The 16,997-nt window shown below is 46.6% G+C and overlaps 1 protein-coding gene across 2 annotated transcripts in view; it reads left to right on the top strand.

Annotated features, from left to right (window-relative positions):
• The window catches only part of Sh3rf1 (SH3 domain containing ring finger 1), a 158,075-nt gene extending 146,750 nt beyond the window's left edge, over nucleotides 1-11,325 (top strand). For both annotated transcript variants that reach the window (XM_050161831.1, XM_050161830.1), the window contains exons 11-12: nucleotides 597-949; nucleotides 9,365-11,325. In XM_050161831.1, coding sequence (XP_050017788.1) covers nucleotides 597-949; nucleotides 9,365-9,533 — 522 coding nt within the window. In that variant the 3' untranslated portion in view covers nucleotides 9,534-11,325. The remainder of the gene's footprint in view (nucleotides 1-596; nucleotides 950-9,364) is intronic.
• The last annotated feature ends 5,672 nt before the right edge of the window (nucleotides 11,326-16,997 follow it).

Genomic DNA, 16,997 nt, shown 5'->3' on the forward strand with positions numbered 1-16,997 from the left:
GTTGTCAGGCTTCAGTAACTCGGTACACCGCTGGCTCACGTAGCAAGAGTCAGAACAGGCAGCATTTCAAGAGGTTCAACTCCTAATCTGAAGCTTCCTCTTTAGTCTGCGATATCTGATTGTGATTATTTCACGGGCCGCGTTTACTGCGCCTGCTCGTGTCCTCTCCTGCCACAGTGCCTCAGAGGGCGGCATGTCGTTCTGGGTTCTCTACCACATGGGGTGTGGGGATGGACTGGCTTCCAACTTGGCAAGCTCCTTTACCCGCTGAATCATCTCACTGGCTACTTGTACTTTCATCAAAGTAAAATACAAATTGGTTTAAAAAACGTTTTACATCTTTTTAATCTGTTTATCTTGCTGCCCCAGTAGAAGATAGTAACGAACAAGAGAATGGCCAACCCAAACAGAAGCAGAAAGGGAGAAATAGTAACAAAAGGTCAGGTTAACTTCACCCAAAGACTGCCCGGGAGGTAATGTGCAAATGTGATGTAATCAAAAAGCGACACAGTGCGCTGGAAATCACAGGAGCAACACAGCTGCTGATCTTCAACTGATATCCGTGTTTCTTTTCTTTCTTTCTTTTTTTTTTTCAGAAAGAAAAAAAGGGTCTCCTGAAGCTCCTCTCTGGGGCTTCCACCAAACGCAAGCCCCGAGTCTCCCCGCCAGCGTCACCTACCCTGGATGTGGAGCTGGGTGCAGCGGACATGCCCCTGCAGGGAGCAGTGGGCCCCGAGTTGCCGCTAGGGGGCGGTCACGGCCGGGCGGCCTCCTGCTCCACAGATGGAGATGGCCCCGTGGTCTCGGGGACAGCAGTCCTAGCCCAGGACGCTTTCCATCGCAAGGCGAGCTCCCTGGACTCCGCCGTGCCCATCGCCCCACCACCTCGGCAGGCCTGCTCCTCCCTGGGTCCCGTCATGAATGAGGCCAGGCCTGTTGTTTGTGAAAGGTGAGTCCCCCTCCTCTCTAGCAAGCTCTAGGCTGGACGTTTTATTCTCATCTAGAAGATAATTTTCTACAGCGTCCTGAAATTTCAGGCCGAATTGGCAGTGACATTTGGGCTCAGTCTTCCTTGTTCTGCTCGCTACAGCAAACCGTTCACCTGATTTCCTTCATTAATTCTAACACGCAGGCCTTTCCCCTGCTTTCTAGTTATTGGCTCCAGATTCGTATCTCCATGACATCTGCCAGTCACTGTCTAATCCAGGGATGCTCAACCTTCCTAATGTCGCGACCCTTTCATACGCTTCCTCATGTTGTGGTGACCTCCAATTATAAACTTTCATTGCTACTTCCTAGCTGTAATTTTGCTCCTGTTATAAATCATAATGTAAATATTGTTAGAGGTAGGGGTTTTGCCGAAGAGGTCGATACCCACAGGTTGAGAACCACTGCAATCCTTTGTGTCTATTAGGAGCTTACACCGCTACCGGGACCATCCTGCTACCCAGAGAATTTTTCTGCTTTCTCCAGAGCCAGAAGAACACAGTGTAGGTTCAGCTGGTTCTCTCAGTTCACTCAGAATGAGAAACATTCTGCTAGTGATTCTGGCTTTGAACAGCCCTAACTACAAGTGGGAATTCTGTTTCATGCAGCCATGGGGGTCTAGGCGTGTGGTAGGGAAGAAAATATACTTAATGAGATATATATCTACCAGGATTATAAAAACTGCTACTCATTACCAAAGGAACGTCATTCAGCGCATGCAAATTGCTGGTCTGTTTTCATATAATGTAGACGCCAAAGCCTCCTCGGTTTGTTTCTGTGCACTTCATTCTCTCTGGACTCGAATTTTCTAAGATAAGCGCATTTCTAGCTTTTAGAGGTGTGTTCTCTTTGGTTGACATGCTCTGTGTTACAGAGTTGGTAGTGGAAGCTTTAACTCCTCATGTTGCCCTGACTGGTCTCAAACTCCTGAATGCAAGCAGTTTCCACCTCAGCCTGCCACGCTGAGCTAGCGCAGTTGGTGGGCACCACTGTGCCTGACTTTGTGTGGGAGATTGGGAGTTTTATGTGAGACATTATCATTTAAAACGGGTTTAGGCTGGAGAGATGGCTCAGCCGTTAACAGCATGCACTTTTCCTGCAGAGGACCCGAGTTCAGTCCCCAGCCCCAGAACGATTGACTTCTCTTGCCTCTTTGGGTACCAGCATTCAGGGGTACACACCCATACACAGCCACACACATACACATACATCTTAAAAATAATAATAGCAAAGTCACTTAGATCCACTTTCCCTTTGTATTTCAATTGGAACCATATAAAACATTTGTATTGAAGCTTTATGATTTTGTGGCCCATTTTCAATTAAAAGTGAACTATAAAAGTGGGAAATAAATGTCAAACAACCTATATTTATAAAGTACACTTTATTATGCATTTTCATCAAGAGGTAAAAAATTTCCTGTAGATCTGACTGATACAAAGCCAGTTTTGAAATGACATATTGCCCTAAAAATGCCCCCCCCCCCCCCCCCCCCCCCCCCCCCCCCCCCCCCCCCCCCCCCCCCCCCCCCCCGCCACGCCACACACATCCTCTGTGTTTCTCCTTATCCATTGTGTTCTCGGTAACGCTTTGAAACTGAGTCCCAGCTTCGCTCAAGCTTTGATTCTGGAGTCAGCCTCTCTCCCGCAGAGTTCTGCTGCTGCTGCTGCTGTCCAGGGGCACCGCCTCCTGTCCCTGGAGCTAGGCCAGTTAGTTAGCCTGTCTACTCCCTTCAGCCACAGAGGCTTCCTCTCTCCCTCCAGGCCTTGCTCTGCAGTTTCCCCAGAGGCCCTTTACTTTGTCCCCCTCATCCTTTGTGGGTTCTGTTGTGACTGTTTGGAATGAAGGCTCAACTCTGCCCACATTCTCCCTAGGCCTTGGCTGGGCACCGCTGCCTCATTGCCACCCCCATTATGCATTCCTTTTCAGTCGCCAGATGTCCCCAATCTGCGTTCCTATTCTTCCTCTTAAAAAGCGCTTTCCAGCAGCAGGCTCTGCCTTTTAGGCCGCCTGAAAGGAGAGCTGCTAAGCAGACAGGTGATGGCGTTTGGGGAGTGAGGGAGGCACACCAGATAGGGAACATGAAGAATTTAATGACGGGACAGATGGACACGGGCACTCTGGAAATCTCTGGCAGGCTTCTATATAGCCATCTCAATGTTTTAGGAGAGGGAAGGGGGTCCTTAGGAAAGATTTCAGCCCAACTTTATATTTTTATAATCCATATGCTCATTGGAATATTAAATGTAATAGCCAGCCCCAGCAACTTTCCATAGCCCTTTGCTTTCTTTTTTAGCACAGCGCTGGTAATGGTGTTTATTTAACTTGGATGCTTAAGTCTGTCTGAGTGTGCAAACAACGGGAAAGTGCTCTGTTATCCACCAGGAATGGAGGGTTTTGGTTAATAGAGACCTAGCAAGCATATCATTTAAGGATTACCTGTTAGCATATTTTGAAAGTTTTGACACAAGGAGAAGTACTCAGAGCCTCAAATGGAGGAAGTGCGGTCCAGAAAGCACTTGAGGGGCTTTGCTCCTTCCTTCACAGGGTACACACCGGCCCTGGGCTCATCGTGCGGGACTCCGTCGGAAGGACTTGCATGAAAACGTGTTTCAGGGTGTGATGCTCGGACGGAATGAGCCCACATTCTTCCACAGGACTCGGCAAGAACAAGCGGAAAGTCCCCTCTCCCCCCGTGGTCCTATTTCATAAATCTCTGAGGAAGGCAAAGGAGGGGGTAAAGTTTAAAAAAAAAAAGTGACTGAGGTAGCTGTGAGTGGAAAGGAGTGGTCACGTGACACGAAGAGACACAGTCTCATAATGAGGAAGGATGAGCCTTGAAGTGTGTTGACAGGTCTTGGTGTCAGCTGAGAGAAAAGTCTCCTGGGGAACAAAGGGATTCTTTTGTGGTTTGTGCGAGAGCCGGCTGCAGAAAGCAAGCAAGAAATAGACCGGTATCCTGGAAGCCGGGGATGTGTGTGTAGTTGACGGCAGCAGAAATCACGGGACAAATATTTTTAGGTTCTGTTTGAGAGGATGGAGGAAAAAAAATAATTAGGAGATTGCAGGGTGAACGTAGAAATAACATATTTCAGAGGAGATGGAAAATAAGAGTATGTGTGACTTGACACACGCACACACGCGTGCGCGCACACACACGCGCGCGCGAGCGCGCATATGCGTACACAGATGGCATAGGGCGCAGGGAAGTACAGCCAGTCCCCTTCACCTGTGTGTATTTTGAAGTTTAGGAATTAAAGCAATAACCACATACCCTCAATTGGGAAGGAACCCACGGTCTTTGATCAGGGGTTAAACTAGCATTCTTAGAAACACCCCAATTGGATAGCGGTAGATTTGCGGAAGGCAGGCCGTCGGGTTTAACCAGCATGATGAATTTCTTTGAGTCAGTGACAATGAGCCCACTGGGTGAAGCCATGGACATAATTCATTTGGACTCTGCACGTGATGCAAAGCCAGCTCGTGTGGTTTTGCCAGGAAAGCACTTAATTGGATATTAGATTGCTGTGGCAACTGGCAGGAAGCGGTGAATGGTTCCTCACCCAGCCCAGGCTGATAGGGTGCTTCTCGGGGTCACGGGGGGGGGGGGGGAAGGGGCTCACTGAAGGCATGGGAAGGCAGATTAGAAATGGCAGCATGGGAACTAGGGGCTGCCAGTGAAGGCAGAAAAAGGAATGAAAGAAAGTGAAGATTGAACAAAAGACTACAGGTGTCCGTCCAGATGGACATTAGGATTCTATGACCCAAACCAGAAGTTTGGTGTCATCTGTCGTGCGATAGTGTGCCTTCTTCATACAACAGCAAGAATCTTCCTCCAGCCCCATCCTGTGCCTGTGGCAGCCACCTAGAGGTGGTAGCCCATCTAAAGCGGAATCAAGCCACGCCCAGTGTGCCTTGTTCAAAGGGACTGAGTACCTTGCAGCAGCCAGAAAGCCTGTCAGCCCTTCTCTCCCTTCTCCCCACCCCTCTCCTTCCTCCTCACGCAAACACGCGCCCTACCCGGGGCTCTCCTGCAGTCTTCCACTCACTCTGTGCCTCTCCCTCTTTTTTTAACTAATATTTCCATTGTTTTTAGTTATTGACGCATCTCCTTTTTTAATTGTATAAAATATAGTTAGCCCATAGACAGACATAATGCAGAGAGCGTGAGACCTTGGGACACCCAGTCCTGAAAGAGATATCTCCATCAAATCCCCGCACCCCTCCCTCCCCCAGGGCTCAGGGAACCCTGCAGAAGAGGAGGCTGAAAGAATGTAAGGGCCAGTGGGGACGGAGGACACCAGGGAGAGCAAGACCCCCTAAATCAGCACGAGCAAAGCTTGCATGAACACAGGGCCTGCATGGGTCTGCACCAGGTCCTCTGCATGTATTTTGTGGTTCCAGCTTAATGTTTTTTATGGAATTCGTGAATGTGTGAACAAGTGGGCTTTGATTCCTGTGCCTTCTCTTGGGCTCTTTTCCTCCAATTTGTTTGTCTTGTCCAACTCCGGTCTGATAGTTCTAGTTTTCTCTTACTATATTTTATCTTGTTATATTGTATTATTATCCCTTAGACCCCTGATCTTCTCTATAGAGACACAGAAAGGGAATGAGAGGGGCGGTGGGAAGGAACTAGAACAGTAGAAAGAGGGGAAACTGTAATCAGAATGTATTATGTGAGAATGGGATCTTTTTTAAGTACAAAGAAAAATAAAATATAGTTAAAATTTACCCCTGTTCAAAAGTAAAATCCGTTGTACCGAGTTCCTTTACATCGGTCATTCCTTACTGTCCATGTCTAGAAATTTTCCTTCCTCCCACGCTGAAACTGAATCACATCTCCCTGTTTCTTCCCCACCTTGTGGTCCCTGAAGGAACCCTTCTGCTCTCTCTCTCTGTATGTTGGTCCCTTATCAATGGAGCCCTGGCAAAGCTTCCCTTTTTCACGTGGCTTATTTCTCTTAGCATCACGTTGTCAAGATTCCTCCCTGTTGTGGCATGCCTCGGCATGCCGTTTGTTTGTGAAGGACATTGTACGTATTTAAACACGCTTACCGTGTGGTTAGATCTCCTCATCCAGTGTGCCTAATGAACCTCATCGTACGTTCGACACTTGGTAGCGTGAGGCTGATCGAGTGAATCTGGCACCACCCCACAAAGCCGAGAACAAATGAGACGGGAACACAGATGGCAAAAATCCGGTGTGGACTGAGCTAAGTGCCATGAGAAATACACAGGGGTTCCTCTGAGATCTAGTCGAGCGTGAAATTACTTCCAGGTACGGGGCTGGAGATTTCAGAAGGGAGATTTGGAGCCAGACCTTGAGATTGATAGGGCGCCGCGGATGGACAGAGATATTGTCAAAGAAATTCCCAGTCCGAGGACCTGTGTGAGCCAGTATGTGGAGGAGGAGGAGCGAGGCTATATTTAAAGAGACATAGTCAGGCTTCGGAATGTTTGTGCCGATGATAGCAGCTATCGCTTGCTCTACCGCAGGATTAAGGCCGGATTGTCTGGGCTTTGTGTAGGGGTGTAAGGATTAACCTTACAGACAGGGAGAGCCTGTTAATGGTTTCTCACCACGGGCTCCTACAGGTGGAGTCACTGAATGTAAATCTTCTAGTTGTGTGTGCAATGGATTGGGGACAGGAAGAAATGAGATGCAAGAAGGTGGCAGTGGAGGCCGCCAGCCAGGATGGTGTGGACGGCAGTGAAGAGGGCTGATTCGGTCGGGTACAGGTGTTGGAGGTGGCTCAGAAGGTCTGCAGACTGTGACTTTGGTTCAAGATGTTCAGAAGTGCCCAGGATCCCTATTTGTACAAAGGCAAGCATAAACCCAGACAGCGGGCGGGGCAGCAGACGTAGGCCTTCGCAGCTGGGTCGCACATCTGCATGCTGGTCTCTAAATATTCCGCTCGGCAGAACTTTTTGGTGCCTGAGCTCACTAGGCTTTTCTGCCAGCTTTTGGCTTTCCGGGTCTGTGTGAGAAGTCTCCCTGCAAACCACCTCAAGAGGCCCAAGGCCAAGGGCTGAGCTGGAAGGCTTCTAAGTGGAGTCTGTCACTGCCGCACCTGGCGGTCCTCACGTGATGAGACTGGGTCACAGTTTCCACTCTGCAAGGGGCTCCTCGCGCCACCCCTCCCCCTCGAGCGCTCTAATTTAGCAATGGAAATTTGCTCCCACTGGGAGCTTGGCAGGAAGATAATGTTCTTAGCCCAGCAGCCATTCTACTGCTGGGTTTCCTGACAAAATTGGTTTAGTACATTTTTATAAAATGCAAATATTAATCTAATTCACTTCGAGTTTTTCAAACTATTCTTGTTCCATTTTACCTTAAAGCAGCTTGCAGACTGCCAGTCAGAAATGGATCTCGTGAGAGATGGTCTCAGCATAAGCTTTCAGTCAGTGCTCCAGGCCCCTCCTGAGCTGCACGGCTTTGCTGAAACTTTAACTCGCCCCCGGTGGCAACTACATCATTGCTTTTTTATGTGGCTTGTTAGCCTGTTGGCATCAGACTCGAGAAATCACATCTGGGTCCTTTCTTTAGATCAGCCCACGATGAAGTTGTGAGTTTGCTTTTAAAGATGTCAGGGAAAGGATTCCAAAACTCAATGTCATTCTAAAGTGTGTGGACTCTCGGTGTCGGGGTGTTCTTTAACTTGTGGCCTGAGTTCATTTGTCAGCTGTGGGCTAACCTGTGCCTTAAAAGTCCCCTCTAGACCTCTGTGTACTCTTGAGTAAGCCACAGGCTTGAAGTAGAAGCTGACCTTCTGGTAGAGTCTGTCACCACTGTTCTAAGGACACCACTCTTACAATCTCATTATCCTGCCTGTGAAATATTTTGCCTAACTCACTGAAGCCCCATTCCCCAGGTGAGGAAACTGGCTCTGTTAAGATGCTCTCCCTGACCATAAAGACCGTGTCAATCCCCCTCCACCCACAGTGCCTCCCCTCTTCCCCTGCTCCGCATTGGACTGACCTCAGCTGTCTGACCCTCATGTCTGAGCTGACTGAACCCTTCTTGTAAAGGATAAATCAACCCAGTGCTGAGCTTTGGCTGCAGGCCTGGGAGGTCAAATTGGTCCCTGTGCCCCAGGGATCCGAGTAATTGTTGGGCAGCTATATATGAAAATTGAGACCGCTTGCTGTGATCTCCCCCAAGTTGGGTAGATTCTGGCTGTTCTTGGATGGGGCTTGAAGGAGGAGCCAGGCTGTAAAGATGCTTGATTGGGGATCGAGGGTCCCATTTTAAGGTGGCTCATTTATGTTACCGTTGACTGGTTTGGGGAAGAAGCTTCAGATCTCCATATGGTGCCCTCCTTAGGGATATCCAGTAGCCTCCTTCGTGTTGCCTCATTTCCCCATCTTTGGTTACCTAGCCTCCAGAATCTCACTGTCACAGGGCATCCCTGTGCATTGTAGAGGAAAACTCTGGAGCATGAGGGCAGTAGAGGCAAGGATGACTGTAAGATGGCTACAGTACACCATCAGCTACTTCAACTGGGAAAAGCAAGAGGAAGGCGAAAGATAATGTCTAGTAGAGAAAAGACTCGGGAGGGGGCGACCCCAAAATGAGTTACCGCCACCTTGCTTCCTTGGCTGCTATTCATAATTCTGCATTAGAGACTGAAGAAGGAGGCGGGAAGATAGGGGATGCTAATCCACAAGGCTACTGGGGTATTCAAGCTGCACTTCCTTCCACGGAACGTCCAAATTGAGAACCAAGGACAAATTGATTGGGACCAATGGCGATTGGAATGTCAGCATCACTACTAATGGTGGTGGAAAAAATTTGAAGCCACAGTTCTCTGCTCTCTGTCTGGACCTTGGGACCTTCTCAACAGGGGGCTTAGTATGTAAGGCAGGCAAACTTCCTCAGAACCATTGCCTTCTCGATATCAAGCTCAGTATAAGGATACAGACCTGACACCCCACCTCTCCCGGCTCATAGTGGGAAGGCAGAGGAGAGCCCATACAGTCTGTAGGAAGCAAGTCACAGCTACTGTGAGCTCTGAAATCAAATTCGCTCGTCGCTTCCTAGAGTAGAGGGTAGGGCAGAAATGGTTCCCCTGTTAAAAGTCCATATAAAACACAGCCTTTGGTATAGTCAAGATACGAAATACTAGAAGCAGATAAAAATGTTCTTCCCTATGTAGGTAGCTCAACCACACCAGCCTGGCCAATACTAGTGGATTAAAATGAACACCCAGGCTCAGTCTTTGTTAATGCCAAGTCTGCTAAACAGAGACTCGCCGTGTTTTGAGTTTTATGAACTCTTGTAAATTCATGTGTAAACCCTGTTTGCATGGAGGCACTGTGCTGACTGACGATGCGTCATTTTTACTGCTGATCTGAATAGTCTACTTCTCTTTCGTAGGCACAGGGTGGTGGTTTCCTATCCTCCTCAGAGCGAGGCAGAACTTGAACTCAAAGAAGGAGATATTGTGTTTGTTCATAAAAAACGCGAGGATGGCTGGTTCAAAGGCACATTACAAAGAAATGGGAAGACCGGACTTTTCCCAGGGAGCTTTGTGGAAAACATCTGATCTGAGGGAGACTCCGCGCCGAGAAAGGGTGACATCACACCACGTGACTAAGAGCACAAGGCAGCGTCATAGGAAGAAGAGCACATCTGTGGACTTCCGGGTCTCCAAGAGCTGAGCAGAGGATGGACACGTGACTCCAGAGCCGGGACCTGGTTACCCCAGCAGACAGAGTGAAGGCCTGTGTGGGTTCCATCCCTCTGGCTTCTGATGTGTGAAGTGTGCCTTGTACTGTCTAGTGGACTATACAGAGAAATGTCTTTTTTTTTTTTTAAAGATGTATAACTAAAATGGACAATTGTTTACAAGGCTTAACTAATTTATTTGCTTTTTTAAAACTTGAACTTTCTTGTAATAGCAAATTCTTTGGATTATGATTTTTAAAAAAAATATTAATTTATGAAATGATGGCTAAGGAGAAGCTGGATTCTCTCCTGTTGAGAGCAAGAGGTTCTTTCTGATACAGAACGCACCGCCCTCCCCTGCTCGCCGTCCTCCTCCCCCAGTTATACTTGGCTTCTTTTAGACAAAAATGCCAGTTTTCCAGACAACTGAATACTGATCATCAAGGACCCGGGGTGGGGAGACAGTAGCTAGGCTGGAAGAGCCAGTGGGGCCAGCTCTCTGCTTTGTTCAGAAACCAACCCCGAAGATCTGATCCTCGATTTCATTTTGTGGGTTTTTCATTTTCCTAGAATGAAGTGGGTGAAGTAGGAAGGAAAATAAAGCACAACCATTGCCTAAAAATACGTATTTGTTTGCTAACACAAGCAGCTCCGTGCGTTGGTTGGGAAGTAGGAGAAATTGAAGTTGTAGTCGCTATGTGTGTGAATGACTTTGAAATGTAACTCCCGTTTTTCCCCCTCAAGTGAATCTGCATGCCCAAGACACAGTAAAACTTTGTGAGTCGGTGGCGGTAAGAGATGCACCCGTGTTGAAGTCGAGAGCTGTCAGAAACACTGGGAAAGTTCCCGTTCATCCATTGTGAGTCCTCCGCCATCTTGCATGTGTTCCTGGATCCCCACAGTGATGTGGACTGTGCATGGTGTGTATATGTCGCTGCAGTTTCCACTCAGAACTGACCGATACTGGAGGTTTAAACAATAAACAGCATTCTCTTGTCTACCCCACCGCCACTACTGACCGAGATGTCTTGAGCGTGCCTGCTCGCTCTCGGAAGGCGTACCTTAGCCAGCACACCAGTGGTTCGTTAGATGCTCTTTCGTGTGAGCCCTCCCAGCGGACTGACGTGAAGGGCGAGTGTATCCAGGAGACCACTCGCTCCTGTGACTGTGTAGAAGCTTCGCAAGGCTTGCTGGGAGTGGCTGTGCCCACACCTTACAATTGCTGCAGGGTCCAGCCGAGCCCATCTTTTTATATCTATCCATCCTTTGATGTCCGGTGGTGTCTTCTTCTAGTTTCATCCCAGCCGTGGGTCTGGGTTAGTCCTGGAAGCAGCTGGAGGAAAGACAGCCAGGTAGTGAACGAGATTGTTTTACAGTTCTCTTCTGGGTAAGGTAAGGAAGGAAGGCAACATACCACCAGCCTTTTCCTTTTCCTCTTTTAACTGTGAGAAGAAAGTAGCTAGGCAATATCCACATGAACTGAAGAATCAAGTAATTCCAAGAGATTCCATTGTCTTCAAAAGTTATGTAATGTGGTTGGAAGTGGAATCATTCCTGTTAACCATTTTTTTATATAAAAACACTGTATATTACGTTCCTCTGTGTTGAATTTTTTTTAAAAAAAATACTTTACTTGGATATTCATGTAATATATAAAGGTTTGGGGAAATTAACTTAGAAAAAAAAACCGACCTCAGCTTTCCTCTGTGTGAGTTAACACTAACATGTCATTATGTTCTTTATTTCTGGAAATTAGTGTATGTTATGGAAATTTTAAAAGAGTTAAAAGACTACTGCAATTTCAGATTATTTTGTTATCTGACTTTCCTCCGTATTTTCAGCTATGTGACTGGCATATCCCTGGTAACAGTTTTCTGGTATAAATTTGGTTAAAATTCCATCTGTTGGTAGATCATTAGGTATTAGAATGTGTGGCTTTCTATTGGGTTTTTGGAGGCAGTAGATGGATGTTGTAACAAGGGCTTGTTACACAGTGGTGGTAATGATAAAATTACACTTTATCATTCTTTTTGTGTTAATTTTGAGGACTGGATAAAAGGTTACATTATTAAAAGTTGATGTTCAACCCTTCTATGTGTCAGTCTTTGAAATATTTGCTCTTTAAAATGAACAAAAATAAAACACCTTGGGGCTGGAGAGGCGGCTCAGCCCTTGAGAGCAGGGATTGCTCTTACAGAGGGACCTGAACTCAGGTCTCACACTGGTTAGCTCATAGCTGCCTGTAACTCCAACTCCAGGGGACCCAATACTCTCTGACCTCTTCAGTGTTGTACTTATGAACACACACACACACACACACACACATACACACACACACACGTACACACACACTTAGATTTTGAAAACTTGGCCACTTTTGATTTAATTTCTTTTATTAATTCATTTATTCTTTGACTTAATTTCTAAATGGCAAAATTCTTTGCAGCAGCTCAGACTGGAGGTGCCTCCTATGATGGTTAGTCTGATGGTTATGATTTTTTTCCCTTTCAAACAAACCTTAATTGCCTAGTTCTCTAAGAAGCCTAAACGCTTCAAGGAGTTTCTGGGTCTCGGAAGATAGTCTGTAACCCTTGCTGAGCTCGGTCCCTCCAAGATTCCCAAAATAGCCTAGCAAGTGCATGATTTCAAAGTGTGGGCATAGCAGAGCCAAGCACATGGCCACTCCAGGTCTGCTGTGGCGTGGGAACGCTGTCCCTCAGCTGACCACGATTTTAATCTCCCATGAAATGAAAGGCCCAAGCAAGTCTTGTTTAAAAATATGTTTTTGTTGACTTTGGGTGACCATATCAAATTACTTGTAAGAATTAAAGGTCAGGGATTCTAGGTTGTATTGAAGCTGAATCCCAGAATCTCCCTTTGTAATTGCCTGTGTGAGCCAATTATGACATAGGCTCCTCCTGGTCTTGCCTGTAAGGTGAGGGGCAATGAAGAAAGGGTCGCTGTTTGAAGAGTCTCATCTTTTCTCCTCTCTTCTTTTCTCCCTTCCTTCCTTCCCTCTTTCCTTCCTTCCTTCCTTCCTTCCTTCCTTCCTTCCTTCCTTCCTTCCTTCCTTCCTTTTTCTTTCTTTCTCTCCCTCCCTTTGTCTCCTTCCTTCCTTTCTCTCTCTCTCTCTCTCTCTCTCTCTCTCTCTCTCTCTCTCTCTTTCTTTCTTTCTTTCTTTCAGACAATCTATGTAGCTGGCTAACCTAGAACTTGCCATATAGACCAGACTGGCCCCAAACTCACAGAAATCAGCTTTTTTCTGCCTCCCCAAGTCCTGGGGTCAAAGGAACATGCCATATCATGTTGAAATATGTTATATTAAGTTCATCAAATTTTAATCAAAATCTTTTGCCTTCTCCCTGTAGGGCATATGGTATAGAATAAATGCCTTTCAGCGTCTAAGTGCATTCCAGAGGAACACAAAGGAGCAGACAAAGGCACTGTTTACAAGGTTTCCACACTTCATTTTCTGTTCCTATAATAAAAAGACATTTTCTTTTTCTTGAGATGACATTTCATCGTGTAGGCCAGGCTGCCTTTAAGCTCCTGGGCTTAAGTGATCCTCCTGACTTAGACTCTAAATTTCCCAAAAAGCTAGAACTGTAGATATGGACCATCATGTTCAGTTTAGGGCCAGGTTTTGAAAGCCTCTAGAGCATCAGGGATTGTTTGACTCGGGATTATAACGACTCTAAAATTTACATTTGGAAAGGGCTTTTATTTAGTGCCTTGTTTGTATGTATCCATGGGAAGCTTTTATTTTTTCAGTTGTGTGTGTGTGTGTGTGTGTGTGTGTGTGTGGTATATATGTAGTATGCGTGCCCCAGCATTCCTGTGACGTCAGGGGAGAACTTTGCAGAATCAGTTTTCTCCTTCTACCTTTCCATGGCTTCCAGGGATTGAACTCTGGTTGGCAGATGAGCTTGGTAAGCTCCTTTATCTGCTGAGTTATTATTATTATTATTATTATTATTATTATTATTATTATACACAGGGTGGGCAGGGGCATGCACAGTGATCAGGAGTCAGTTCTCCCACCGTGTGCTCTGGGTATCTAACTTGGAACATCCAGCTCACACAGCAAGTGCTTTTACCTGCTGAACCATTTTGCTGGCTCATGTGAGGTTATTTATTTATTTTTTTAATGTATTTTAAACCAATTAAACTGCGCTTATCAAGGAAAGTCCAACTGAAAACACTCCACAAAGGAATCTTGTCTGCCTCTGAAATAAACCTGAGTGTGCTCACAAAGGAGACTGGCCAGTCTGGCAGAAGGGAGGGACCGTCCTGTGGATCCAGACTGTGGGGAGTGCTTGGGACTTTGCTCTGCCCCACAGCCCCTTATCAGCAGACACAGGAAGGAGCTATCAGACTGAGTAGCTGACCAGCCAAAGTAAACAGGGACAGCTTTACTATAGGCGTCTCTGGTCGGTAGATTTGTGTTTCCTATTACAGTTAACCCTTGAGCGATGCAGTTTTAAACTGGGCAGGTCCACTGTATATATAAAATTTAGAGATTTGTGACAGCTTGTGGGATGGTGGGGCGGTTGGGGGTGAGACATAGACCACAATCCCAAGCAATATCAAACATAACCAAAAAGCATACAATGTTTGTAGATAACAGTCTCTCATCCACTGCCATAAAATACAGATCTGTTATTTTAAGAGTAAAAATTTATCAAAACTTACACAAACACAGACAGCCTGGAGCATTATCTGCAGCGCTGAAATGAAGAAACACAAACAGAAAAAAAAAAAAAAAAGACATGGTCGTAGACATAAGACACAGCATAAATCTTATCTGCACAACAGAGCCTGCAGTGATCCTGCAGCTGCCTACTGGTGCTGTTGCCGAGAACCTAGGAGGGGAGGCACCTGCTTAAACCCCCTTGTGAGCACGTGATCCACACGAGACCCTCTTGCCAGGAAGTGAGCACCAGTCAGCAGTAATGGCCTCACAGTGTTCACACGTGTTTTTCCCAGTATAAGACGTGGAAGACTTGTGCTAACCAACTGCTGGTGTCCACAGCGAGACTCCCAGTCCACTAGCTGAGTTTTTAGAGAGGTATAGGTAGGTTTTTGACTCCGTGAGGAAGTTGGCACCCCTGAAACCTGCGTTGTTCACACGTCCAAACACCCTGATTTAGCTTAGATTTCTGTTTCAGGACACCATGCAGAACTTGCTCAGTGTGGCTTCTCGTCTCACACAAGGGTCAGGAGTCTGGTAATGATGTGGAAGGTAACTGCAGGTGACGTTAAGGCTTTGAGTCCCCATTCCCTATATTTGTACAGGGTCAGACTAAGTAGTATCATGGTACCATTAAGTCTCCAAAGATAAGGGGATTATTTCAGCTACCAGTGAGCCAGATACCACTGCTCTGGCCTTCGCCTTAGAGAAAACATTTGGTTCCAAGAGGTTGCTGACCTTGGAGTTGAATCTTTCAAGATTGGGATGCTTGTAAGGGAATAAGAGAGAGAAAGAGAAAGAGAGAGTGAAGTGAGAAAGCCTTCCTAAGTAGGACTCAAACCCAATGTCTGTAGAAGAAACACACTGGTCAATTCAACAAGACAACATCTGAAGTATCTACACTGTAACACACTATAACCAAAGTCAAAACAATGATGCTTAGGGGGGTTGTAATTCAGCAGTTTTCAACCTGTGGGCCACGGCCCCTTTGGGGGTTGAAAGACCCTTCCACAGGGGTTGCTAAAGACCATCAGAAGCCGGGCGGTGGTGGCGCACACCTTTAATCCCAGCACTTGGGAGGCAGAGGCAGGCGGATCTCTGTGAGTTCGAGGCCAGCCTGGTCTACAAGAGCTAGTTCCAGGACAGGAACCAAAAGCTACAGAGAAACCCTGTCTCGAAAAAAAAAATCAGAAAACATATATTTACAACATGATTCATAACAGCAGCAAAATTACAGTTAAGAAGTAGCAACAAAAGTAATTTTATGGTTGGGGACCACCACAAGGTGAGGGTGTGTATTAAAGGGTGGCGTCACCAGGAGGGCTGAGAACCGCCACTGTAATTCCTATAGCGGATAACAAGATATTGCCTTTACATGTAAAGGGCTTGTGTAGTCAGAACAACCTGATGACAGAACCTGCCTTTGTCTCTTGTCTTTTATCATCTGGGTCTAGTTTAATAGTTCATTTTCCAGTCCTCCAGGTTGGATACAGCTGTCTGTCTTCCTAGCTTGGCTTGTCATTGGGCAAGGCATAGTATGGATGTGTAGCCCAGGTTGACCTCAAAGTCAAGATTCTCCTGCCTTAGCCTCCCCAGTGCCAAGATTTCAGACACATGCCGCCCTGCCTGGGACTCTGCTGGGTTCTTGGTGAGATATAAGTAAAGTGATAAAAGAAACTTTTGGGGGGCTGGAGAGATGGCTCAGTGGTTAAGAGCATTGCCTGCTCTTCCAAAGGTCCTGAGTTCAATTCCCAGCAACCACATGGTGGCTCACAACCATCTGTAATGAGGTCTGGCGCCCTCTTCTGGCCTGTAGGCATACAGACAGAACATTGTATACATAATAAATAAATATTAAAAAAAAAAGAAAGTGTTTTAAAAAAAAAGCCACTAAAAAAAAAAAGAAACTTCTGCTAGATTATTCTTGGGAGAGCCACAAACCCTTTGCCGTTTTGTGTACCTGGTGCTTGCTACCCTTCCTTTAAGCATACCATGTAGCCAAGGGGACTGTGATTCAGCTACTATCTTGAGTCACAATTTGTATTTTCAGGAGGGATTGTTTAGACAGAGCTACAAGTAGAACCAAGAGATACTCAGGAAAGCCCTGACTATTATACTCGCGGGCTCTAGAGAATTCAGGAAGCGGGGTATAGCACTCAAGGCCATTAAAAGAAAAAAAATTAAATATGAACAAACAAAATAACTCGGAGTGGTCAGGAGGCAGAAGATAGGAACAAAGGAAACATTTAGGCCTCCGCTTCTATTGGATTCTCGCAGGAAATCCAAGTTGGACAGGGATGAAGAGTTTGCGTAATTTCAGCGGCTTTAGGCTGTTGGGGTGGTCTCCCGATGCCTGGCACCTGGCCCTGGGCAATGAAGGCCGAGGAATGCTGGGGCACCCGTGGGTAGAGGAGGCCCGCCTTACCCAGTCATCATTATATCGAGGCTTGTTCCCACAGGCCCCCGGCTACATTTTGGAACTGTTCATCCCTTAGAAAGGAGCAGTTTCTATCTACAAACCCAGCAGTGTGAGGGAGAGAGAGCATGTCTCTGTCCTGCACCAGCAACAGTAGAGGGAGAGAGAGTCTGTGTACCTGCACACCCAGCAGTGTCCATGTGGAGGTCAGCTCTGGGAGAGTCTGTTCCCTCCAT

Source organism: Alexandromys fortis, unplaced genomic scaffold (assembly GCF_014885135.2).
Source record: "Alexandromys fortis isolate MF-2015 unplaced genomic scaffold, M_Fortis_MF-2015_v1.1 scaffold_137, whole genome shotgun sequence".
NCBI classification, from domain to species: Eukaryota; Metazoa; Chordata; class Mammalia; order Rodentia; family Cricetidae; genus Alexandromys; species Alexandromys fortis.